At 47.1% G+C, this 26,655-nt stretch overlaps 1 protein-coding gene across 3 annotated transcripts in view; it reads left to right on the top strand.

Annotated features, from left to right (window-relative positions):
• Nucleotides 1–26,655, top strand: part of HK2 (hexokinase 2) — a 69,874-nt gene that overhangs the window by 40,024 nt on the left and 3,195 nt on the right. For all 3 annotated transcript variants that reach the window (XM_070475811.1, XM_070475810.1, XM_070475812.1), the window contains 15 exons: nucleotides 1,833–1,981; nucleotides 6,710–6,829; nucleotides 7,421–7,516; nucleotides 8,623–8,722; nucleotides 9,062–9,245; nucleotides 11,920–12,075; nucleotides 15,592–15,825; nucleotides 16,919–17,223; nucleotides 18,461–18,609; nucleotides 18,882–19,001; nucleotides 21,546–21,641; nucleotides 22,499–22,598; nucleotides 22,698–22,881; nucleotides 24,150–24,305; nucleotides 25,461–25,694. In XM_070475811.1, coding sequence (XP_070331912.1) covers nucleotides 1,833–1,981; nucleotides 6,710–6,829; nucleotides 7,421–7,516; nucleotides 8,623–8,722; nucleotides 9,062–9,245; nucleotides 11,920–12,075; nucleotides 15,592–15,825; nucleotides 16,919–17,223; nucleotides 18,461–18,609; nucleotides 18,882–19,001; nucleotides 21,546–21,641; nucleotides 22,499–22,598; nucleotides 22,698–22,881; nucleotides 24,150–24,305; nucleotides 25,461–25,694 — 2,383 coding nt within the window. The remainder of the gene's footprint in view (nucleotides 1–1,832; nucleotides 1,982–6,709; nucleotides 6,830–7,420; nucleotides 7,517–8,622; nucleotides 8,723–9,061; nucleotides 9,246–11,919; nucleotides 12,076–15,591; nucleotides 15,826–16,918; nucleotides 17,224–18,460; nucleotides 18,610–18,881; nucleotides 19,002–21,545; nucleotides 21,642–22,498; nucleotides 22,599–22,697; nucleotides 22,882–24,149; nucleotides 24,306–25,460; nucleotides 25,695–26,655) is intronic.

The raw sequence follows: 26,655 nt of genomic DNA, 5'->3' as shown, positions 1-26,655 counted from the left end.
TGGCCACAAGGGGAGCAGTCTCTCTAGACGGGGTTGAGGTTGCCCTAGCTATCTAGCAACGGTGGCTAAAGGGCTGGGGGGCAGCTAGATGCCATGGAAGGGACTGAAAATTAGTACCCCCTGAAGTCACTGGCAAAGATTCTGGTGGCTTTTCTTAGACAAATGTCTTCAGTCTCCCCTCAGAATGTTGCTTTCACTTTTTTCAGTCTGAGGGGCAGCCCTGATGCTGGGCCTGGGAGACGCAAGTGCGAGTGTCAGGCTGTGTTTGCCGAGAGCCTGGATGGAAGGTTCTAGTCCTCAGTGAGTGTGTTCTGAGTTCCTGGTATTGTGCTGGGTACTTGAGGCGTGTTACCTGGTTTTCCCCTCACCTCAGCCACACCAGGTAGGAAGCTCCTGCTCTGGAGATGAGGCTGCTAAAGCTCAGAGGCTCATGGCCCCAGAGTGGCTGGAGTTCTGGTGTGGGTGATGCGGGCGCCAGAGCCAGTATCTCTCTGTGGTGTTACCAGCAGGACCAGGGCTGTGTGGACCAGGCCCCATGTAATCTCGGGGGGATGATGTCTGTTTCAGGCTGCCCCTCTGGATGGTAGGGGCTGTGTTTTTAAGGGCCCTCAAGGAGCTGGGCAGATGCTGGCTTTTCTCAGGACCAAACAGTCCTTGCTGCTGAGAGCATGTGGGTCAGAACAAACCCTTGTTTCTCTTAGTCAGAGCGCTTCCCAGACCCTCTGATCCGTTCTCCCTTACCTCAGTGGCGAGTCTCCCATCAGGAGAGGGGCTGCGTATTGACAAACATGCCAGTAAGCGCATCCCCACCCCCCACCCCAGAAGTAATCGTGTGGCAGGGCCCTGGAAGACTGTGGAGCAGGCCTGGTTGAGGAGACTGCTCAGGGGGTGAGTCCACCTTGTTCCCGGCCCTGGCCTGCCCCCTGAACCCCAGCCCCGGCTCTGGCCTCCGCGCCTCTTCAGCACTTCCATTCTGCACCGTACAGTGGTGTCTGTCCCCGCAGCCCCTGTTACCATCTGGAATCCGGATGTTTCCTGTTCTGCTCTGCTTATTTCCTGGAGGGACTGGACTATGCCTTCCTGTGACACCTGGAGCTCTCGACCCATTTGTGTCTGTGGAGTCTCCCTCTCTCCCCTCTCGCCCCTGCCCTGTGGCTTGTCTGAGTGGCCTGACTCTTGTCTCATATACTCTTAGGTCAGCATTCTCTCACACTTGAGTAAGCCTGGGTTTTTTTTTTTTTTTTGGCAGGGGGCACCTGCTAGACTTATTTATGAGGCCTCTTAATTTATAGTTAGCTGGATCCCATTTTACTCCCTCATGTGACTCTCATTCCTGCCGAGGGATTTTGCCATCACTGTGTGCAAACATTAAAGACTACGTTTTGTTCAGAGGTCCCAATTTGGCAAAAGGCCCAGGAGGGCCACAAGCTTGTTAGCAGTGTGTTGGGTGTCCTGGGGGCATGAAGAACAAAACTGAGGCCTGGTCTCTTGATGCAGGGCTTGATGGGCCCTGTGAGCTCAATGGGGACTTGGGTGAAGGCCCTTGGGAAATAGTCAGCTTTTGTGAGGGGGGTGGGCACCCCATCATTGGATATGAAACTGATTCTTCATGTGTATCCTAAAAGTAATATACAAGTGCTTAGCATTAAGAAAAAGAATAAGGCAATACATAAAAGTGCATAGAAAAATGTAAGACCCACTTTTTTCACCCACATCTCATCACCCAGAGATGACCAGTGTTTATGGCAGGATTCTTGGGTTTTAAGTTTTGGTCTCTGTGAAACAGTTACACCTTGTCTTTCCTGAACTAATAGTGGCCCTTCTCTCTGCAGAACATGGAGAGTTCCTGGCTCTGGACCTGGGAGGGACCAACTTCCGTGTGCTTTGGGTGAGAGTAACAGACAATGGACTCCAGAAGGTTGAGATGGAGAACCAGATCTATGCCATCCCCGAGGACATCATGCGAGGCAGTGGCACCCAGGTATGAGCCTTCTCTTGTGGTGGCCACGGGGCTCTGAGCCCTACAGGAGCAGGTAATGCTTCTTCTCTGTGGTCTCGGAGGGAGGAGACCTCAACTCCCCTCTTTGCCGGATGATGCCTGTCAACACCTGGCGGCTAGGTGGGGCCCCCCATCGGGAGAGGTACATGTGGCCAGAGAGCATATGCATGAGACCCCAGGGTCCGGATGTGCTTTAGTGGGAGGGATTTTGATTTTCGGTCTCATCTGAGCTCTGCTTGTATGCACTGGTGATTGAGGAGTCTGATGTCAGGAGGCTGGGCCAGTATACCTGGATACCTATGGTTAGTGGTATCATTGAATAGCAAATCAGGAGAATACATAATTGTGGTTTCACACTGCCACCTGTCACTGTGATTGTTCTGACTCACCGTTGTTAGCCTAGCAAAGCATCAAAATGGAACCTGCTTCTTAACCTTTTTGGTTATTTGCTCTCCCTCTTTTTGACATTCTAAAACAGAAGAGGTTTTACACACAGGGATGGGAGCCGTGTTGAAAAAAATCCAGCTTTGGGGTGTTTCTTCCACTTGGCACTGCAGTGGGCTCTGTACTTCCACACTGGCCCCAAATCATGCTAAGTCATCCCCACATCTCTGTGACCCCAAGTCACACTTTGTACTCAGCACATACAATAGAAAGAGTGGATGGAGAAGAAATGTGAAATTCAAGTAAGAGTCATTTCAATAATAGCTAGAAGAGAACAAGCAAGGATGGACTTGCCATCACAATAGTGTCTGAACATGTGTTGAGCATCTTCTGTGTACTGGGTCATGGATCCTTGCTGGGAATCAAAGTCCTGGTCTACCCTTTCTGTTATTCAGATCCAACTGGACCACAAAGACACACACATTGGCCCACAGAAAGTAATACATGTTGTGCAGGAGGAAGAACTGACAGGTGTCAGACAGAGTAAAGACGCTTTCTATGGATTTCTTCTTTTCATCCTCACACTAGCCCTAAGGCTGGGTGCTTCTATTCTGTCCACTTTTAGATGTGGAACTGGGCTTTGAAAGATTGAGTAACTTGGCCTTAGATTACAGGGGGCGGGGAGGGGCCAGAGGCAAGGCACAAAGCCAGATCCAAATGACCAGAGCCTGTGTTTGTCCGACCCTAGGAGGCTCTATCCACTTTTTAGGCCCCATGATGTGGCCTGTGGGAATGGTGCTTCCTGGAATTAGGCAGTATGGTGGTCTAGGGTCCCTACTACCTGCCCCTGCTTCCAGAGTAGAAAGCACTCCCCAAAGGGGCTAGTGCTAACTCTTGGGGGCTCTCTCCCTCTCAACAGTTCCCCCAGGAGAGCCTTCCTACAGAGGGCACTCATTGCCACCACACCAGAAGTATCTGGTTGGTTGGTGGGTGATGGCCACAGGTTCAGCCATTGTATCTCTGTCTTTCGGTGTCCAAGAACAATGGTATATCCCCTTTCACCTGCTCTGCAGGTGAAAGAAGCTTTCTTGGGATGTTCCTTCTCCTCCTACTCTAGCTGCTGTCAGTTCATGGAGCGGAATCACCAAAGACATCCCTGGATACTAGCACAGCTATAGGGATCACTCTGGAGTGCTGGCTATTCCTGCTGTGTTTATTATACCTAATATGTACTCAATAGAAGTGTGAATGGAGGGAGGCGATATCTAAGGAAGGGACTCATCTCGCATGGTCATCTCTTGAGCCTTGGAGCTTGGAAGAGGTGGAAACGTCTCACTTCTAATGCATTGTTCTTCCCACCACACCTGACCACCTCCTGGGAAAGAAATTTCGGACCGTGAGTAGGACTTGTAGGGGAGACAGTTTTAGACCCTTTGTGTGTCCTTGGGGATGGCCCTGAGGGTAAACCTGCTTTCCTTGTTTCAATGCTGGAGTTGGGCAAGGGAGTCTCTGGGACTGTAGGATTTGAGCTCCACTGAGGTTGTCATGTGGCTGCAATATACAGAAACTAAACGTGTTAGTCCAACAAATCTATGAAACCCATCTGAAAGAAATTATGACTTGACTGCAATATAAATGCTTCCAATAGATTTTAAAAATGCTGTATAAAAATGAAACAAAGAAAACTAGAAAATACAGGTGCTCATTTCATTCCAAGGAAGGGAAAGAATGCTATCATTGTAAAAACTGCAGAAAACACTTGGTAAAAAGATTGGAAGGAAATTCGTAGTGGCTATTTTAGTGGTAGAATTATTGGTGCTTTTCCCCCCTATATTTTCCTTTTTCTTTCTTTTTAAAATATTATCTATCAACCTTTAATTATAGGAAAACAAATGGATTTAAAAATAAAATTTAGTTAAAACCATGACCAAATCACCATACTCAAAACTTGAAAAGGCTTTTGAAGATCTGTGAACCTGGGTAGTATGAGTCCTGGACAAAATCTGTCTCATGGCCCATGAACTTCCACTTGGCAGCAGTGAATTACAAATTTTAATAGCAGCCAGTTTAGATTTTTTAGTGTTTCCTGTGAGAAGGGGAGTGAGCAGATTCTCAGACCAATAAGGGAAAGGAAGCCTTTCTCCCTTCATAAAATAATGCCCTTTGAGCCTTTTTATGGCAGGAAAGTGTTAGTTCTTTCTCCCAGTATCTTATCCTTAGATCATCAGCTAACAGAAAAGGAGATAGTCATCCTTTAAAGGAAGCAGATGGTCTCCTCCTCCCCTCTTTTAAAGAGCTGCAGGTTCTTCTAGCCCAACACTGTCCAATAGAACTTTTCAGAGTGGCAGGACTGTTCAGTATCTGCCCTGTACTGCGAGACAACCACTAGCTACTTGCAGTATTAAGCACTTGCATATGACTAGTGTGACTGAGGAAGTGACTTTTTAAATTTTAAAAATTCTAATTAATTGAAATAGCTACAGATGGCTGGTGCTACTGTATTGGGTAGCACATTATCTAATGCCTCTTCACTGCCTCTCTCTTTTTTTTCCTGCCTACCCATGTTGGTAGTACAATTGGAAAGAGCAATGGTCAGGGCTGGGAGAGGGGAAACCATTTCTCTTTCTTCAAACCCTCCCCCTATCTCTGATGATTGGCCTTATCTCTTTGCACAGCTTCTGTAACTTCCTTTTTTTGGGTAAAACTATTGTAGTAAAGGTAATTTTGATTAGAGTACCCGGAAGAAGGTGCTGGGAATTTGTTTAACCCTATTGTAAACTGTGTCACTCATCAGCTTGCCAACAGAATAGAACTTGCTGAATATCTATCCAGAAACCCTATTTCCACATTAAAATCCTTGATCTCTGCTCAAGGGAGTTGGCACTTAGGCATTGGGGATCCTCTTAGCGAGAGAGCTCTGTCATTACCCAGCAAGTACTCTTGAGAAAGTTTTGGCTTGGAAATTGAGTGTTTCGGCATTACTTGAGGCTAATTTTACACATGATCAGACAGAGACAGGATCCACTGGGAAGTTCAGTTAGAGCCAGCCCCCTTCTAGAAGGGGCTGGCCTTGTTTTCCTAGATTCTTCCCATTGACTGAGCATACCCCAGACATCTGGGGGCCAGTGCACCTCTTAACCTACCCTGTCACCCCAAGGCTCTCAGTCCCTTTGTAAATGCAAATACTTTTGGTGGTTTAGTGCAGTGGTTCTCAAACCGCTGCTTCAGGATTACTTCGAAGGCTCTACCACCACCATCTTCTGATTCAGGAGGTTTCAGTTTGGACATGCTGCCGCTGCTGCTGCGGACTATACTTTGGGAGTCCCTGGACTAGTGGAATCTTCCTTGCTTCTGCCTGGAAAAGAAAAGGAACATTATCTTCTTTTACCCCTCTTGGCCTTTAGATTTTGCCATCTGGTCAACCTGGCTGTTTGAATCTGCTCAGTCTTTTGGACCTTTGCTTACTTTTTGCACCAGAATGTTCCTGGCCTCAGCCTCTGTGTCGAAGGGGTCACCAATTTCTCTTTGAGGATATTGACTGGGGAAAAAGGAAGCCAAGGGGCTATGGGCTTTGGGACAAATTGAAAGTGGATGATTTCTTGGGCTTACAATTTTTCTTAGGAGCTTCGGATCCTGCCTCCAATAGTTATGGTTATGAGGCTGCCCATCCACAGACCCTGTTTCTTTTTCAGTGCTCTTTGTGACTCACTTAGGTTCTCATGTTGAAGTTAGGAAACAAAGATAACTTCTTGGAATTGCCCCCAGAAGACTGGAGGAAAGATCTAAGAGTTACTTTTGTTAAGTTCATTTATAGAATGCCAACAGAGAATGTCCCGTCCCCTCCCGCAGTCACAAGAGACTGGGATGCTAAAATACTTGTTGGCAGTCAGATGGGTTGCCCTTTCTGGTAAGATAATCAGCTGTGCATCCATGTCAAGGGAGGTTCTGACAGAGCCACTAAAGGATATTCTGTTCCTAGGGCTTGTGATGACTTTCTGATTAGCTCTGGCTGCAATTTTTCCCTGCCCAATGTGGTTATTTTGATAACTGCATTGTGGTTTGGATAAATAGTCTAAGTGGAAGACAGAATTTAATAATCACTAACTAGTGTTAAGTCCTTATATGTGTTGACTCATTTAATCCTTTTGGTAACTTGTGAACAGGTCTAGTTATCACCCATTTTACAGATGAACAAATTAAAACTTCAGAAGGGATGCATATCTTGCATGTACTCAGCCACGCTAGTTCCTTTCTGAGCCCAAAGTCCATGCTCTTAATCTCTATCCTTTCTGCCTCCCTGCTCATCTTCTTGTGTCGTGCCCTTAGCTGTTTGATCACATTGCTGAATGCCTGGCCAACTTCATGGATAAGCTACAAATCAAAGAAAAGAAGCTCCCTTTGGGTTTTACCTTCTCATTCCCCTGCGTCCAAACAAAACTGGATGAGGTAAGATGAATCCTTCAGACATTTTTGTTGCTTCATTCTTTGGAATGGGAGGACTGGAAAGAACTCTGAGCTACTTGCTACTATGGTGATGGAGCTTGCTCTGATGGATTACATGGACAATGTTTGAATATTGGGAGATCTGTCCTTCTAATAGAGTGTGTGTAGGTGTATGTGAGAGGGATGGTAAAGAGGTATTGGAAAAGTGGGGAGTCTTAATCACTGTCCCCTCAGATGACTAAATGCAGGCCGACATACATTGCACATTATCCTTATCCCTCTTAGGGAAACAGGAGTGAGAAATTCAGGCACTCCTTTGTTCTAAAGTGTCATAATAAACATCCTTGAAAGTTTACAATATTAGGATACAAGAATTGTATTTTGGCAGTTCTATAGCCTGCTTCTTGGGGACAGTAAATCATTCATTTAACCTCCTCACTTGGTCTCTAACATAGTTTCTCCTTTGTAGGCTAATAAGGAAGACCTGTATAAAGTCAGTCATGACTTTAGTTTAGCCCCATGGCAGAGGTCTTCTCATGGTGAGAGTATGGACTGAGTTTTGTGGGAAATCAATATTCCTTTGTCCTTTTCCAGAGTTTCCTGGTCTCGTGGACCAAGGGGTTCAAGTCCAGCGGTGTGGAAGGGAAAGATGTGGTTACTCTGATCCGGAAGGCCATCCAGAGGAGAGGGGTGAGTGGGGGCAGCCAAGGGGGATGCAGGGGCTTGGGGTCTGGAGGCCCTTTACATCATTTTGAGTCCGCTCTGAAGGCTTGCCTTGTCCGTCCTCAAATCGGCATGAGGATTTTTTATGGGTCTTAAGGAGAGGTTTTCTTTTCTTCTTCTCTGTTATGTTACCAAAAAAAATCTTTGTTTTTTTCCCAACTTTATTGAGAGTTAACTCAACATATAGTGTGTGTATGTATAGATATAGGTATATCACATTATTATATATTATATATATTATAAGCTTAAGGTGTGCTGCATAATGACACACCCGTATACTGAGAGACAATTAGCACACCAGTGATCTTCATATGATCAGATGCCTTTGGGCTCTTTAGATTAGCATGATGGACAACTACTCTTAGCCTTGGTAAAAGAAAAACCCTCATTTTCAAATGAGACGTTTGGGGTTTATGTTGGTATCAGGGTGGAATGGGGCAGAGAAAGGACATGATAAAGGTCTAGTCACAGAAGCAAGACCTACTGGGAGGGAGGGAAAGAAAGAGAATAAGAAGAAGACAATGACAACAAGACAGGCTCTTTTTTTTTTCATTTATTTTTATCAGTTGGAGGCTAATTACTTTACAATATTGTAGTGGTTTTTGCCATACATTGCCATGAATCAGCCATGGAGTTACATGTGTTCCCCATCCCGATCCCCCCTCCCACCTCCCTCCCCATTCCATCCCTCTGGGTCTTCCCAGTGCACCAGCCCCGAGCACTTGTCTCATGCATCCAGCCTGGACTGGCGATCTGTTTCACACTTGATAATATACATGTTTCGATGCTGTTCTCTCAGATCATCCCACCCTCGCCTTCTCCCACAGAGTCCAAGAGACAGGCTCTTCTTAGCGTAGTAATGGCTGTGAACTAGACTGCAGGCCTGCTGTCAGGGAAGTCCTCTATGATGAAGACCGTGGGGTGGGAAGTGAGATGCTGCCGTGAGACTGGATTTGGACCCAACTTCCGGCTCTAGCCCTGCACTTGAGCTGTGTGCCTTATTGCTCTTCCATCGTTGCATCTGTAGTCTTCCTGTGACAGTGAAAGTTAGGGCCCCCCTTGTATCCCTGCAGGACTTTGATATCGATATTGTGGCTGTGGTGAATGACACCGTTGGGACCATGATGACCTGTGGCTATGATGACCAGAACTGTGAGATTGGTCTCATTGTGGGTACGTGAACTCTGGGTGTGAGCGCTGTGGGTGTGTGAACGTAGTGCTGGCCGGTGGATTGTGGCAGTGGGCTGCCAAGAGAGGAGGAGTCCTTGGCCTGCATCTTCCTCTGTATACCCTGTCAGAAGATAATGGTGTGGTCACTTTTGAGGGCTGAGCCATTACTTGAGGAGTTGTGGGTGGTAGTGGGTGGAACTATGTCGAGATGCCCCAGGAGTCTGCAGGGAGGAATCCCAGTCACATTGAGCGGTCTGAGGACAGTTTTAAGAGGGAGATGGGGGCCGGGGGCTGGGGGAGGACAGTGTGAGTGGGTGCTGAGCATTCTCTTGTTTTGTCCAGGCACGGGCAGCAACGCTTGCTACATGGAAGAGATGCGCCACATCGACACGGTGGAGGGCGATGAGGGCCGGATGTGTATCAATATGGAGTGGGGGGCCTTTGGGGATGACGGCGCGCTTGATGACATCCGTACGGAGTTTGATCAGGAGATCGACATGGGCTCTCTGAACCCCGGGAAACAACTGTGAGCGGTCCCCTGTGTGCAGTGGGCTCAAGGGTTTGGGCTCAGCAGCTGAGGTGGGGTCTGGCCAGGTCTAGGGGGTGGTTCTTATTTTTACTTTGCAGCTTTATATATAGCCCCTAAAGTTGCCAGGGCACCCACTGCTTATGGAAATGTGCTTATTACATATATTGTGACTATCAGTTGCTGAGAGCTGTTTACAAAAGATAGAGCAAGTGGACAAACCAGATTATGGCTAATAATTTGACTCTCAAGAGTGGTCATTTTAGAAGATCGTATTCTAAGTGTGCTGCCCTGCTGTTTCTCTCTGCCTTCAGTCTGTACGTTGTCCAGAGAAACAATTTTTGCACCACGTAAGAAAAACCATGTTGAGATAGCAAAGATAAGGTATCTGGAAGCTCGTTTCACAGCTCCTACCTCTGTCACTGCCCAGGGCACGAGGCTGAGAGTCGGCTCCTAATTGCTGCCTATTATGAGCTAGGCTGAATTGCAGGAGTCCCAGGGCCTCTTGCTATAGCTGTAGGCAGACCCAATGCCTGTAGAAAAGTTGGTTAAGGAGCCCCTTTGGCTACCTTCTCTGGACCTGTGGTTCAACCAGGGTCCTTGAGTGGCCTGGAGGAGGGGCTCTAACTGTATTTTTTGGTCCCTGGGTGCTATATTCTCCAACCTGGTCAGACTTAGTTTTTGGTTACTTTTGATTCTTACAAAACGTTATTTCAGTCTCACAAACGTTTGCCTAATGTCCTTATTAAAGATCTTGAAACAGGGATTGCCACAAGCTCTAAAGGCAATTGCAAAACGTTTTGAGCAATCAAGTCCTCTCTGGCCTTTTTTTTTGAGCCTTGTGGGATCTTAGTTCCCTGGCCAGGGACTGAACCAGGGCCCTCAGCCCTGAAAGCTCGGAGTCCCAACAACTGTACCACCAGGGAATTCCTAGGCCCTCTATGGTCTTACTGGTGCTGTGACTGTTGTAGGAAATCTAGTACTTATCCCTGCTTGGAGGGGAAAATCCAGCCTTATAAACCAGCTTTATAAGAGAGGCTTTTGCTTTACAGAGGTTTGCAGGGTGTCCTTGCTTCCTCAAAGCACAGCTTATTTAAGCCACAAGCTTCTCTCACATGTTCAAAAGTGAGTCCATTCATAGAATACTGGCTGTGTCTGCCACGGCTGGTGAGAAATTCATGGACAGAAAAAATTGCTCAAAAAACAAACAAAAAAAGGCTGGGAGGACATATTACCAATGCATCAGCTGTCCCTGAAGTTATTGCTGGGCTTGAATATGAATTTTTTTCTCACTGGTTATATTTCCAAATAAATGTGTTCCAAACACTGGCTGAAACTCTAAAACCTGAGATAAAAACTTTTACCACTCATACTTCAGAGCCACTGGCCCCCTCCACTACCTCTCACAGAACCAGCTATTTTGGGGAAGGTACAGAGTAGACACGTGAGTTCCTTACTGCTGAGGCTGGGCTGCCTCTCAGGCAGCGTGCCTGTGTTGGTGCTTAAACATTTTAAACATACCTCCTGCTCAGGCAGTTTCACCAGCTCTCCACTTAGCTCTAGTCCTGCCATACCTGTTTGTGGGTCTTGGGCAAGTCACTTCCTGAGGGCCCGGCTTCCTCTCTTGTAGTTTGCAGCAGGTGACTTCGGAATTTCTTCCACACCCTGCTCTGGGCCTTCTTTGAAGGCCCTGTGTGCCTCTTCTCTCTAGGACCTAGATCCTTTCTAAGATATCATGAAAGGGCCTTTTTTTGGCTAGAAAGAATTGTAAGGGCTTGGTTTCTCCTGTCATATATCTAAGCCAGAAAGACTGCCTTATGGAGACAACAGTGTCACCTAGTGTTGAAAAAATAAATTACCCAACTTCCCTCTCAGCTATCTTGTCACCTTCCTGCTCAGAAACATGTTTCCCTTCCAGATTCCCCAAACCAGGTGACACTGAGAGCTCCTTCTCCTCCGTCCTGACCTGTCCTTCTATTCTTGCCCAATCCCCCTTCCATCCTTCTGTTTTCTCAGGAAGCCACAAATGGCCTGCAAGGGGAAGGAAGTTTGAAGTGACGAGTTGCTAGCCCTGTGCACCCAAATTTAATTGGAGTGACCTGGTTTTTTTTCCTGCTTGAATAAATACTGAGGTTTTGCATAAGAATTCATTTAAAAACAGCATTTCCTTGCTAGAGAAAAAGTCAATTTAAAAATTGCTACCCTACCACATAACCCACTTCACCTCAAATTCAAGCTTTGGTAGAGTGTCCCACACTCCCTGGATGTTTGGTTTGGCTGCCAAAGGACCCTCCTTCTCCATAGTTCAAGGCCCACCCGCCTGCAGAGACAGCCTGAGCTCCCAGTGCCTCCAACCCCATTTGTGCCCGCCTGTCACTTCGACTGGAGAAGGAAATGGCAGCCCACTCCAGTGTTCTTGCCTGGAGAATCCCAGGGACGGGGGAGCCTGGTGGGCTGCCGTCTGCGGGGTTGCACAGAGTCGGACATGACTGAAGCGACTCAGCAGCAGCAGCAGTCACTTTTCTACCCATCTCACTCCTAGTCAGTGCCACACAAGTTTGCACTTTGTTCTGCATAGGCGCCATGTGTACATGCTGCTTCCACAGGGACGTGTCAAGTTTGCTGGCAGCAGAGACTTATTTTGTTTGTATTTTGTTTGTATCTCTCTCTGCAGATTTGAGAAGATGATCAGTGGAATGTACATGGGGGAACTGGTGAGGCTTATCCTAGTGAAGATGGCCAAGGAGGAGCTGCTTTTTGGGGGGAAGCTCAGCCCTGAGCTTCTTGCCACAGGCCATTTTGAGACCAAAGATGTTTCAGATATTGAAGGGTAAGCTGTGGGTCTTTTTCTGTTTGCTGGGACCTCAGAAGGGCGGACAGATGGCTGGGGAGTGAGGAAGAGGCACAGGCTGTTGACCCTTCAGACGTGGACAGCAGGAGGGTCTCACCCAGCGTGAGGCTTGGCCTTACATGGCAGGCCTGTGGCTTGATGTCACTTGCCAGATATTTTCCGTTTGTGTCCGTTTTGAATGTGCCGACTACCAGGGTGACTCATGGTGCTGAGGAGAGCTGGCCCCCCATACAAGGAATTTCACTTTTACACTCATGTTCCTGTCTGGCACAGGGAGCTCAGCTTCATGCTAGAGGCTCCCTGTCAACCCTTTAATGATTCATTTTCATCTACTTCTCTTTTCCTGGAGCCCTGGCATTTCATTCCCTTTTGTTGTTTAGTCGCTAAGTGGTGTCTGACCCTTTGCGACTCCATGGACTGCAGCACGCAGACTTCCCTGTCCTTCACCATCTCCTGGAGCTTGCTCAAACTCATGTCCATTGATTCAGTGATGCCATCCAACCATCTCTTCCGCTGATGTCCCCTTCCTCTCCTGCCCTCAGCCTTTCTCAGAATCAGGGACTTTTCCAATGAATTGGCTCTTCATATCAGGTGACCAAAGTATTGGAGCTTCAGCTTCAGTATCAGTCCTTCCAGTGAATATTCAGGACTGATTTCCTTTCGGATTGGCTAGTTTGATCTCCTTGCAATCCAAGGGACTCTCAAGAGTCTTCTTCAGCACCACAATTTGAAAGCATCAATTCTTTAGCACTCAGCCTTCTTTATGATCCAATTCTCACATCTGTACATGACTATTGGAAAAACCATAGGTTTGATTATATGGACCTTTGTCTGCAAAGTGATATCTCTGCTTTTAATATGCTGTCCAGGTTTGTCATAGCTTTTCTACCAAGGAGCAACTGTCTTTTAATTTCATGGCTGCAGTCACCATCTGCAGTGATTTTGGAGCCCCAGAAAATAAAATCTGCCACTGTTTTCATTTCTTTGCCCATTTATTTGCCATGAAGTGATGGGACTGGATGTTATGATCTTTGTTTTTTGAACATTGAGTTTTAAGCCAGCTTTTCCACTCTCCTCTTTCACCTTCATCAAGAGGCTCTTTAGTTCCTCTTTGCTCTCTGCCATTAGGATTATTGATATTTCTCTTGGCAATCTTGACTCCAGCTTGTGATTCATCCAGCCTGGCATTTCACATAATGTACTCTGCATAGAAGTTAAATAAATAGGGTGACAACATATAGTCTTGACGTACTCTTTTCCCAGTTTTGAACCAGTCCGTTGTTCTCTGTCCAATTCTAACTCTTGCTTCTTAACCTGCATACAGGTTTCTCAGGAGGCAGGTAGGTGGTCTGATATTCCCATCTCTTTAAGAATTTTCCAGTTTGTTGTGATCCACACAAAGGCTTTAGTATAGTCAATGAAGCAAAAGTACATATTTTTTTTTAATTTCCTTGCATTTTCTATGATTCAACAGATGTTGGCAATTTGATTTCTGATTCCTCTGCCTTTCTTAAATCCAGATTGTACATCTGTAAGTTCTTGGCTCAGGTACTATTGAACCTAGTTTGAAGGATTTTGAGTGTTATCTTGCTAGCATGTGAAATGAACACAATTGTATGATAATTTGAACATTCTTTGGAATTGCCCTTCTTGGGATTGGAATGAAAACTGACCTTTTCTAGTCCTGTGGCCATTGCTGAGTTTTCCAGGTTTGCTGGCATATTGAGCCCAGCACTTTAACAGCATCATCTTTTAGGATTTGAAATAGCTCAGCTGGAATTCCATCACCACCACTAACTTTGTAGCGATGCTTCCTAAGACCTACTTGACTTCACCTCTAGGATGTCTGGCTCTAGTTGAGTGACCACACCATCGTGGTTATCTGGATCATTAAGACATTTGTGCAATTCGTCAGTGAATTCTTGCCATCTTTTTAAAATCTCTGCTGCTTCTTTTAGGTCCTTGCCATTTCTGTCCTTTATTGTGCCCATCTTTGCATGAAGTGTTCCCTTGATATCTCCAGTTTTCTTGAGGAGATTTCTAGTCTTTCCCAGGCTATTGTTTTTGTCTATTTCTTTGCATCGGTCACTTAAGAAGGCTTTCTTCTCTCTCTTGGTGTTCTCTGGAACTCATTTAGTTGGGTGTATCTTCCTTCTCTCCTTTGTCTTTCACTTCTCAGCTATTTGTAAGACCTCCTCAGACAATCATTCCCTACTGGCGACTTTCAGAAAGGGCTCTATCCTGACTCCTGCTTCATAACAGAAAGAGAAGTCCTTGGACAGCCCATTAGTTCCAGAAGTTAGAGTTGAGGCCTGCATTTTCACAGGGCAGCGGGAGTGGGAGTGAGCATGGCCTGATTTTTGTTTTTCAATCAACGATATCCGAAAAGTTGGACTTGGTTTCCTGGTTTTTTTTTTCTTTTAAACTGCAGCTTTATTTATTTATTTATTTTTGACTGTGCTGTGTCTTCATTGCTGTGCAGACTTTCCTCTAGTTTCAATCAGTGGGGGCTGCTTTTCATTGCTGTGCATGGACTTTTCACTGTGGTGGCTTCTCTTGTTGTGGAGTGTGGACTCCTGGGCTTCAGTAGCACGTGGGCGAAATAGTTGTGGTTCCCGGGTTCTAGAGCACAGGTTCAATAGCAGTGGCACATGGGCTTAGAGTCTCTGTGGCATGTGGGATCCACCCAGACCAGGGATTGAACCCGTGTCTCCTGCATCGGCAGGTGAATTCTTTGCCACTGAGCCAGCAGGGAAGCCCTGGTTTCCTCTTCTTGAGACTTCCACTTGTCACTTGAGGTGGTCTTGTTTCAGGCACCAGATGGTGGAGAGAAGATGATTTTGGGGCTAACAGGAGCAGTGAGACAGCCCCAATGACTTTGTTTTTAGTGGGATACTTGAATGAACTGTACCTGCTTGTTAAACTTGGAGGAGATGACAGTGCTCGGTATTTGTGGACACTTAGTTCCCCTAAGAAGAGGGCTAATCTCAAAGCATCAATCCTTGACCAACATCTGTAGATGCAAGTTAAAGCAGTGCCAACTCCATTGTGAAGTGCAACCGACTGACTGCTTGATAGAGAGAAAATAGGGTGGGCTCCACAGCTGAGTTCCTGTGGTCAGAGATAGTTGGTGGCAGGGACAACATTCCCACTCTCCTGAGACGAGCAAACTCACGTACACACAACTTGGTGTGTAAAGCCCCAGGAACAGGGCCTTGTCCTCCCGTAGTGTGTGCATGAGGAATCTTGGTTGTTCTCACTGGGGAAACAGGGGCACCTGAAGAACTGTGTGTATGGGGGTGGCGGAGAGGAAAGAAGACCTCAGCTTGTACCTTCCTCGCCTCTTTCTTCACCCCACCCCTCCATAGGTGGGCAGAGCAGTGAGGCGGGTGTCTGCTGGGACATGGCATTTGCTGGGGCCGAGGGCTTTCTTTGTGGGCACACTTCTTCCCTCCCACCGGCTATGGCGGCTCACACGCTGTTTCTGTTCCCCAGGGAGAAGGATGGCATCCGGAAGGCCCGTGAGATCCTGGTGCGGCTGGGCCTGGACCCGACACATGAGGACTGCGTGGCCACTCATCGCGTCTGCCAGATCGTGTCCACACGCTCAGCCAGCCTGTGCGCTGCCACGCTGGCGGCCGTGCTGCGGCGCATCAAGGAGAACAAGGGCGTGGACCGGCTGCGCTCGACTGTTGGGGTCGACGGCTCCGTCTACAAGAAGCACCCCCAGTGAGTCAGCACGTGGGGCCTCCGAGAGGCCTGACCCCGCAGGGACTCTGCGTTGCACTGTGGGGGTGGCGGAGATGGACCACGGCCTGGAGGTTCTTTGTGGAATGAAAGCTCCCCGCTGGGCAAGTGGGAGCTGGAAGTGTGTTTCCTCGGCATGGGTGGAGGCTTTCCTCGGAGCTCTCCTGGCTTCTAGGGGCTCTTTTTTTGTACTTTCTCAGTTCCAGCTTTATCTGGCTCACCTGGGTATTGAATTAATCCTGCCCTGCCGTCTGTGTTTTGATCCCTTGGTCATACGTGCTTAAATATTCAAATTTCAGTTGGGACTTGAAAGATATTTTTCTATGGTACCCACTTAGCTCATCATTTTCACCTAATAAGAACGCTAGGTCAGTGGCCCTTCATTAACTGAAGGGGAATGTGGAGGGTCTCAGCCCTTGCATGCCCTAGGCTCCTAGTCCAGTGCTTCAGAAACTTTAAAGTGCACACAGATTACTAGAGGATCTTGTTAAGCGGCAGATTCTGATTCAGAAGGTCTGGGTTCAGCCTGAGATCCTGTGTCTCTAGTAGCACCCAGGGATGCTGCCAGCGCATGGGCCACACCTGGAGTAGAAAGGCCTTGGAGACCGTGGCTCCAAGCAGCCACCACACAAATCCTCAGCTGTTCAGATAGCTCCAGGGTTCTTGGCAGAAATCAGCCAAAGAGAGGCCGAAGTCTAGAAGATCATTTTGACGTTTCTGTTTTTGGGTCTTTCCTAGGCAGCATCTGCTGAAATGATGAAACATGAATAGTAGTTGGTGTCAGAATCACCTGAGGCTGATAAGTTGGGCAGAGGAGCTGGGGCCTGCGAGGAGGGGGGTCTTCTTTGAGTTTGTGCAGAAGATGGTGGCTTCCCAGAAGGGTCCTTCCCTTTTCACAGGGGTTGCAGTTAAATATTTTGAGCTTTCATACAGTGACCCCCAACCTGGGAAAGAGTAGGGAGAGAGAGTGTTTAGGGTGTCATTTGGGCTGAGGTGGTGAGCTACTGCCCCAACCCTTTGTACCACTGGCCCTCCCTGTGGGCAGCCCATTCTTACCCCATCTCTGTGATCGCAGTTTTGCCAAGCGTCTTCACAAGACCGTGCGGCGCCTGGTGCCCGACTGTGACGTCCGCTTCCTCCGCTCTGAGGATGGCAGCGGCAAGGGGGCCGCCATGGTGACGGCGGTGGCCTATCGGCTGGCCGACCAGCACCGGGCCCGCCAGAAGACCCTGGAGTCTCTGAAGCTGAGCCGTGAGCAGCTGCTGGAGGTCAAGAGGAGGATGAAGATAGAGATGGAGCGAGGTCTGAGCAAGGAGACTCACGCCATTGCTCCTGTCAAGATGCTGCCCACCTACGTGTGTGCCACCCCTGATGGCACAGGTACGCAGTAGGGCCGCCATCCAGCTCACAGGTCTCAGTCACTCCAAGAGGACTCCCTTAGCCTTCGCATTAGGTGATCAGGTCAGATTGTCGCAGGTGTTTCTTCAGCTGTAGTACTGGGAAATTCTGGTGTCCAGTGAGCTCGACCAAGGTACTCCTTTGTTAAAACTGAACAGTGGTCGTGGTAAGTGCTTAATGAATGCTTACTGTGTGTCCAGCGCTTCTCTAAGCATTCCACACATATAAATTCATGTAATCTTCAACTGTTAACAGACACTGATAGTTAATTTTTTTTGTCAACAAGCTATTATGTTTTACACAAAACCTAGGCGCAGGGAAATTAAGAAACCTGCCCAACTTCACATAGCTAGAAGATGGTAGAGCTGGGATTCAATTCTAGGAATTTTGGTTCCAGGGTTAGATCTTATAAGGTCAGGAGCTGGCAAACTTAAATCCATGGTCTAAATCTAGCCCACTGCCTATTTTTACAAATAAAGTTTTATTAGTACACAACCATGCCCATTTGCTTACATATTGTTTATGGCTGCTTTGTGCTACCAGGGACACGTTGTATTGTGCACGCTAGTCCAGCCAGGTCTCGCTCCTCTAGAAAGGGGAATGCAGTGCCTCCCTCTTGCAGCTGCCTGAGGGTTGCATGGAAGCTGTGATTGAGGCATGTAGTGCCTTGTGACTGTCCTACAAAGGAGGGTTTTCTCATTTAGAAAAATTTCCCTTCAGTTTTCTTTAAAGAGTTGGACTCCATTGTTCCTTCTCTCTTCTCTATTCTGGAACCTTATGTAAGGTGGCCTTTGATTTTGTACAGGTGGCATGTTTGGATATTTTGGAGTGTACCGTATCACCATTTCTTTCCTGTGTTCTGGAGCTCATTGTAATTCCTGGGATCCCGCAACTTGAATTCATTTGAGAACCACAAAGGAGCCAGGAAATCTCTAATCCTGGGGTTCTTATTTTCTTTATCATTAGGTGGAGCTTACTGTCTATCATGGAGAAGGAAATGGCAACCCACTCCAGTATTCTTGCCTGGGAAATCTCATGGACAGAGGAGCCTGGTGGGCTACAGTTCATAGGGTTGCAAGAATCGGACACAACTTAGTGACTAAACCACTGTCCATTATCCCAAGATTGTCCAGGCCTCCTGGGAGAGCTCCCCATTAGGGGAAAGTGACTGTCACTCTCTTTAGCCCCAGTAAATTATCTTCCTTGGCTTACTTTCCAGAGAAAGGAGACTTCCTGGCCTTGGACCTTGGGGGCACCAATTTCCGGGTGCTGCTGGTGCGTGTCCGGAACGGGAAGCGACGTGGAGTGGAGATGCACAACAAGATCTACTCTATCCCGCAGGAGGTCATGCACGGCACGGGGGATGAGGTGAGACGGGCGCACCTCTGGGGGTGCTCCAGGAGACTCCCCCTTCTCACCCGGGGGGACAGTGCTTTCTCTGCTTTCACCCCTGGTCCTGGGGAGGAGTAGGTGGGCTAGGGCTCTGGCTGGCCTTACCTAAGAATGTGCCCGAGCTGGCATTTCTCTTGGGTAGAGGCCCAGAGCCGGTGTTCAGGCCCTGCTGGGTGCAGCCTGCCCTGGCCAGCCCACCCTCCCGTCCCCACCCACCACCCCACTCAGAGCCCACCTTCTCCTTACAGCTCTTTGACCACATCGTCCAGTGCATTGCGGACTTCCTGGAGTACATGGGCATGAAGGGTGTGTCCCTGCCTCTAGGTTTCACTTTCTCCTTCCCCTGCCAGCAGAACAGCCTGGACGAGGTAACAGTGCTTTCCTAGAGGGCTCTCCTATGGGCTGTACTAACTCTGAACCAGCCAGGGTTTTAGAGCAAGGGAGAAAGCTGACCCAAGAGGAAGAAAAGAAGGGCATTAGTGATCAGTCATGGGGAAGGGCTTGTTGATGGGAATGAGTAAGTCAGAGCTGGTGAGAGTCAAGTAGGAATAATGATCTTTGGGATAATGATGACAATCCTAATAATAACAATAATTGGCATTTTTTAAAAGTATTTTGTGCAAGGTACTCTGCTAGGTTTCGTCATTTAACCCTCACAGCAACCATATAAGGTAGGTGTGCCCTACCTTATAAGGTTTGTGTGCCCATTTTGCAGAAAGGAAAACAAGGTCTACAGAGATGCCAAGTATCTTGCAGGTCATATAGCCTGCGAGTGGCTAAGCCATGATTTCATTCCAGTTTCTTGACACATGAGTCCATGCTGTCAGTTATGCTCAGCTGTTCCTGAGGCCCCTGTTTTGGGCTCAGGGCATTTCACTCCATCTCCTGTTTGGATGTCATATTTCCCTAGTATCACCTTTGCTTTTTATTCCCTGTCAGCTTGCCTTGGATGAGTGAAGCAGGGGATAAAGATCTGGTGCTCTCACAGCAGACCTTGTGTCACTTATGAGTTTTGTAAACGCCCCTAGGCCTCCCCTCTGAGAGTTAAATTTACCGTGCGCACTGCTGGCACAGGTCAGGTGTTAGAAGTCCTGGTAAAAACCCTGCCTAATCCAGTATTTCCCAACATCTGTTAACATTTGTCCAGTGTTAACTGGTCTAGGATTGCTTTTAGTTTTTCCAGCTTCTTTGTCTCAACATATTATTTTTTTCAGTATTAATGCATTGGTTTTCAAAGCCTTCTCATTTGCATCAGTTTACTAAAAGTACTTATCAAACATGTGTATAAATATTTATGTGATATTTAATGAAACATTGCTTATTATAACAGTCATTAGAAACAAACTAACTTATTCAGCAGTTGGGAAATAGTTAAGTCATGAGTCGTTCACTGCCTCATATTAACGACTAGTGTTTTGGAAGGAATCTCAATGATTTGGGAAAACACTGGTGGTAAGACTAAAATAATATTTTTAAGAAAAGTATAATCTCTATAATATGAAATGTATAAAATGTGATTAATAGGAAGATAAAAAAGATTCCAGTTTATATGCTTCTAGACTTCTATTGAAATATTTTTAACAGATTTTCAAGTATAGCATGTATATATATATATATATGATTATATGCATATATATATATGCTTATATATTTATCTGGTGGCCCCCAAGACATGTCAGCTGTTTCTTTTCATGCCTGAATTGTAAAATTCCAGTCATTGTACTGCATTTATGCCGTATGTTCTAAGTTTCTGTGAGCAGCAGGTGTTCAGTCTAGAACTGTGAAAGCTAAGAATAAGAGAAGCAGAAGCTGGGTTCTGTCTTTGTTCTGTCTGTAAGATGGGTTCTGCTCTGCTGAGATCAGCCTGTTGAAGGGGACATCAGCAGGTTCTGAAGCCCAGAGGCCTCAAGCCGCCTGGCTTAGCTGGAGGCCACGGGCAGCTCTCCCCAGCTGTTGGGGCCTCTGCATGCCAGATTATTTAAGGACCATTTACAGTAATGTTATTTCAACATTCCGAATGCTTGGAAGTGCCAAATACAAAATTTCATCAGAGATGTCAAGCTAATTTGTAAACAAGAAAATCAGAGTGGTTTGGATATAAGTGTGTAAACTAGATCACTACTGAGATTGAACTTGGTTTTTCTGAGTTTCCTGGGATCTGAACACAGTGGGACTTGTGATATCAAACTCCTGGGCCGTGAGAAACCAAGCAAGTCTTGGAGAAAACATGCCAGTGGGTAGTAGTGAGCACATGGCCCTTTTGTGGGTTCAGGCCTCTCAAGAGTGGTCTGGGGGTCCTGGATGCCTATTCTCTGATGGACTGAAGCAGCACAGAGGGAGCCAGGGAACAGTGTATGAAACAGTCCCCCATATTCCTCATATATATCCCTCATATACCTGCTCCTGAAAGGCCCTGTAACTCAGCAGAGGTACTTATTCACTTCATAGTGGAGTCTGAAAATTCAGAGACACAAACCGACCCCTCTGTGTGATGTTCAGGGCAAAGTGTTTTTCCTGGTGAAGGAAACAGTTCCTTGGCAGGGGCAGTTGTGTGGTGCTTATGAGCCCTTCCATTGGAGTTGGTGAGCCTGGGGGTGAGTGCCTCCTCTATTCCAAGCTGCAGGCCTTGGGCACTTTATTCCAGGGCCAGAGTTACTTGTAAAATGGGCATGATAATGATAAACATTTCATACAGTTGCTGTGAGGATTAAATGGTGTAACACATGTGTTGTGCTTAGCCCAATACCTGGTGCATAGTCAGCCCTGCTAGTAGGTGAAACAGGTTCAGAATAACCTGTGGGTGAGGTGATTGGTTTTCAAAGGGCCTCTGATAACCTGTGAGGTTGACAACTAGAGAATGAGCCAAGAGTCCTTCTCTGATATCCACCTCCCTGCCCATGTGCGATATTTAGAGCATCCTCCTGAAGTGGACGAAAGGCTTCAAGGCGTCCGGCTGCGAGGGTGAGGACGTGGTGATGCTGCTGAAGGAGGCCATCCACCGGCGGGAGGTAGGAGAGGTGCAGCGTGAGGCCTGAAGGGTCTGTGGGTGCAAAAGCGGGGGGACTGCTAAGTGCAGTGGTGTTGGTCACAGGGATAGTTACTCTAGTCCTTCAGCAGTTTGTGAGTGTCCGTGGTCTGTCAAGCCTTGCTCTTGGCAACTGGGGATTCAGGAATGGCTGCAAGCTCTCATTCTGTAAACAAACCGTGAGCTAATGTCAGGTTGCTTTTGTGCTAGGAAGGAAAATGAATTTGGGTGAGGACAGAGTGAGTGGGGCTGGGGAAGCGCATTCTTTTAAATAGTATAACCAGGGAAGGTCTCTGAGGAGGTGACATTCGAGCAGAGCAAATAAGCCCTGCTATATAAGCTTTCAGTTCAGTTCAGTTCAGTTGCTCAGTCATGTCCGACTCTTTGCGACTCCATAAACCGCAGCACGCCAGGCCTCCCTGTCCATCACCAACTCCCGGAGTTTACCCAAAGTCATGTCCATTGAGTCGGTGATGCCATCCAGCCATCTCATCCTCTGTCGTCCCCTTCTCCTCCTGTCCTCAATGTTTCCCAGCATCAGGGTCTTTTCAAATGAGTCAGCTCTCTGTATCAGGTGGCCAAAATATTGGAGTTTCAGCTTCAACACCAGTCCCTCCTATGAACACCCAGGACTGATCTCCTTTAGGATGGACTGGTTGGATCTCCCTGTAGTCCAAGGGACTCCTAAGAGTCTTCTCCAACACCACAGTTCAAAAGCATCAATCCCTCGGCCCTCAGCTTTCTTTGTATAAGCTTTATACACATCTAAATCTTCCTCGCAAGTGTCTGAGGGGCAATATTGTGGCTCATTTGGGGGTTGGGATCTGCTGTTGTTCTCAGGAGTTTGACCTGGACGTGGTTGCCGTGGTGAACGATACAGTTGGGACTATGATGACCTGTGGCTATGAAGACCCTCACTGTGAAGTCGGCCTCATTGTTGGTGAGGACTTGGGCTGTCCTTCCCCTGTGGGGTCACATAGCCTAGGATGGGGGGAGACGGTGCCGAGGGAGGCCCTGACTGATGTCTCTTGGTTGGCAGGCACAGGCAGCAATGCTTGCTACATGGAGGAGATGCGGAATGTGGAGCTGGTGGAAGGGGAAGAGGGGCGGATGTGTGTCAACATGGAGTGGGGGGCCTTCGGGGACAACGGATGCCTCGATGACTTCCGCACAGAATTTGACGCAGCTGTGGATGAGCTCTCCCTCAACCCTGGCAGACAGAGGTAGGCGTCCAGCTGCATGTGGGCTCTGGTATGTTTATATTAGAACTGAACAGTGAAGGGTCACCCACAACAGCAAAGCGCAGGATGCTCATTCTCTTGAGATGTTAACAGAAGAGATTTCTTTGGAAAGGGCTTCTTGTCATATACATCTGGGAAGTTCTGTCCTGCTGAACTGTGATGGTCTCGAAGTCCAGTTGGGAAAACTAAATCACAGCAGTTATGTTGCAAGGAGAATTAGAGTTGGTCACACAGGTTTTAGAGGGATGAGGACATCAAAGGGGTTTGCTGAGTAGCACAGAAGTTAGTATAGATGTAGGAAGCAGCTCCTACTGTGAGGACTGGACAGGTGAGATAAAGTGTTAAAACCTAGGTGTGGGACTTAAGGAAAAACAGACAGTTGAACCACTTGTTGCCATCAGGGTGAAGAAGCATTGCTGGGGCGAGGCAGGTAGGACCAGGAAGCAAACAGGAGCAAGCCTTTCTCCATCCATCCAGTGTGTAGCATCGTCTGTTGTCATACTGGACAAGGGGGCAGCCCCAGCATCACCAAGCCCTTGGTGCGGTGGGGTCCCATTAGGAAGAGGTTGAATGTAGTGTTTCCTAATTGGATTAACCAATTAGGATATTCTGCAGAATATCCCTTGCAAACATTTGTCTGTAGTAGAGGTCACAGACTAAAGTGCCTCCAGGAACCAGCCAGACAGCATTAATGAAAAAAAACAGGCTGGAGTAAGACGAGATTAAGTGATGATGGAATCTTGGTTGAAATTGAGAATGTTGATATTTTTAAAGGCACTATGCAGGGCCAGAAGACCCTCAAGCTATTGAGTAGTCATATTTAGTTCTCTTGGCCAGTTTAGTTCTCAGCTAGTGCTAGTTATTTAAGCAACAAATGATTAGGTTAAAGAGAAAGCATGCTAAATTCTCAGCAACATCAGGGATTAAGATTCAGCATCCTACCCTTCTGGAAGTGGGGTGGGGTTTGGTGTGAGTTCCTTCTTGAGAAGTCAGGAATAAGCCTTGGAAGGAAAATGAACCCATTAAATGCAGTCAATTCAGGAAATCCCCTTGGGTCTCAGGACACATTTTACTGAACGCTATGAGTCAGTACATGTGGATGCCAGGAATCCTGCCTAAGTGAGTCAAATAGCATTTCCTTTTCCACCAACGGGAATCTGTATGCTCTCTACCTTCTAATGCAGTGGAGGCTGGTCTGTGTCAGCACATCCTACACTTTTTAACCTCCATGAACATTACCTGCATTGCAGGTTTGAGAAAATGATCAGCGGCATGTACTTGGGCGAGATTGTTCGTAACATCCTCATTGATTTCACCAAGCGTGGGCTGCTTTTCCGTGGCCGCATCTCAGAGCGGCTCAAGACAAGGGGAATCTTTGAAACCAAGTTCCTGTCTCAGATTGAGAGGTGAGAATTGAGGGCCTGGAGTAGGATGGACCGTATATCCTTTTCATGGACAGACTAGCTGGGATTTTCACAGTTCAGGTAAGATCAGGGTGTGGGTTACATAAAGATCAGTTTAGTAGCTAATGTGTTTATATCTGTATAGTGTTGTTTTAAAGCACTTTATGAACAGTTGGCATTTTAAGGGAAAATATGTGATATTTCTTGTGAAAAATCATGATTTTTCATAAGCTGGATCAACCTGTGCAAAGCAGTATTGCTGGTTCTAGGCCAATTTCAAAAGTAGAAAGAAAGATAGCTGCTCACAGAATGTAAATGGGAATGCACGGTGGAAGATAACTCACTAAAGCACCTGTGCTTGGCAAGAAGGATCTTCTTAACCGCTGGCTGCAGTAATAAGGCAACCAGGATCAAGTGGCATCCTGTGGTGGCTCATGAAAGTGAGGCCTTCTTCCTCCAGTTTAATGGTGGGGAAGAGAAGTCTGCTCTAAATTAGAATGCTAAGTTTCAGAGCCTTCTGAAAATTAACGCTGTGTCATTAATATTACTCTCAGGCATATTGAAAAGCAGGAACTGGACAGCCGACATGAGGGGGGTCCTAAGTTATCTGCACCGGTAGACAGAATACTGTTCTAGGTTACATGTCTCTTTTCTTCTTCTATAAATAGAGCACAAGTAGATCGCAGACCACCCAGTGTGGGGGACCCCGTAGAATAGGTATCTAATGTTGGTTGTTGGTGCTTGTCCTGCTGGTCTATGAACAACGAGAGACTGGACAGGAAAGGGCTTTGCAACTGAAAGCTGTCATGTATTAGCATCATCACTGTCTTTGCTATTTCCAAATAAGTGGAATCATGGCCAGTGAATTTCCTTTTGAGTATCAGTTTTGCAGCAGCAGTGTGCCCCTTGCCTGGGTAAAGTGGCAGAGGGAGCTGTTTCTTTGTGTTCCTGTCCATGTGGGCCAGTGTGATAAGCACTAGTTCCTAAACTGAGTTTAAAGATGGAACCATCTCTCACAGACGGGTAGCCTTTACCCCTAGCCCTTGGAAGTCCAGGTCCCCCAGAACTGCTTCTAATGAAGGAGCCAGGCCCTGGAGGGGCAAGCCATCAGGCCCTCTTGGTGCATCACTGACCACTGGCTGTCTCCTCCTGCCCCAGTGACTGCCTGGCCCTGCTGCAGGTCCGTGCCATCCTGCACCACTTAGGGCTCGAGAGCACGTGCGATGACAGCATCATCGTCAAGGAGGTGTGCACCGTGGTGGCTCGACGGGCAGCTCAGCTCTGTGGCGCAGGCATGGCCGCCGTAGTGGACAAAATCCGAGAAAACCGTGGCCTGGACACCCTCAGAGTGACAGTGGGTGTGGACGGGACCCTCTACAAGCTGCATCCTCAGTGAGTGCCTGACCTACACTCTTCCTACCCATCTTCCTCCCACATCTCTTCATTCTTTCTCTGCTTTCCTTTCTCTCTCTCTCTATTCTATGGCAAATTATCAGACGTTCCACGTGTATAGCACGTGTATTATAGTTTAAAGATTAATAACTAGAAGTAGGTCTGTGTTTTACCATCCAGCTTGGAAGCCCCCTGTGAGCTCCTCCCAGTTGCACCCTTCATTTTCCCCACCATGAGTAAGTGCTGAGGTGTAAGTCTATCACTTTTTTTCTCCCATATTTTATGTATGCATCTACAGTGTTTATTTTTACTTAATTTTTTTTTTGGCTGCACTGAGCAGCCTATGGGATCTTAGTTCCTGGACCAGGGATCGAACCTGAGCCCCCTGCATTGGAAGCGCAGTCTTAGCCGCAGGACCACCAGGGAAGTCCCAGTTTGACTTAATTTTGAATTTACCATAAGGGGACTCATGGCATCTTTTCTTTTGTGATTGGTTTTTCTCACACTGCATATATGCTTTTTAGATGCATCAACACTGAAGTCTGCAATCATAGTTCATTAATTTTCAGGGCTGTAACCTTTGAGTGACTAAGCTATAATTTATCCTAATGATGAATATTTGGGTTATTTCTAGATTTTGACTATTACAAACAGTGCTTCTGCCAATGTTCTAGTAAATGCATGCTGGAAATCTGGAGCATTTTTTCCTATAGTCTAGGGTAGGAGTTGGCAGATTATAGCCACAACTGTTTTTGTAAATAAACTGTTGAAATACAGCCATGCCCTGCTGTTTATCTGTTGTCTATGGCTGCTTCCAGCTATTAACAGCAGAATATATGACCCACAAAGCTCAAAGTGTCAATTGTCTAACCCTCTATAGAAAAAGTTTGCCACCTTCATCTCTAGTTTGGAAATACTGAATGCCCTTTCCTTTTTACTCTTTTTCCGGTCTTTGTCCATC

This window comes from Odocoileus virginianus, chromosome 2 (assembly GCF_023699985.2).
Source record: "Odocoileus virginianus isolate 20LAN1187 ecotype Illinois chromosome 2, Ovbor_1.2, whole genome shotgun sequence".
Classification (NCBI taxonomy): domain Eukaryota; kingdom Metazoa; phylum Chordata; class Mammalia; order Artiodactyla; family Cervidae; genus Odocoileus; species Odocoileus virginianus.
This window is presented reverse-complemented; position numbering and strand designations above follow the sequence as displayed.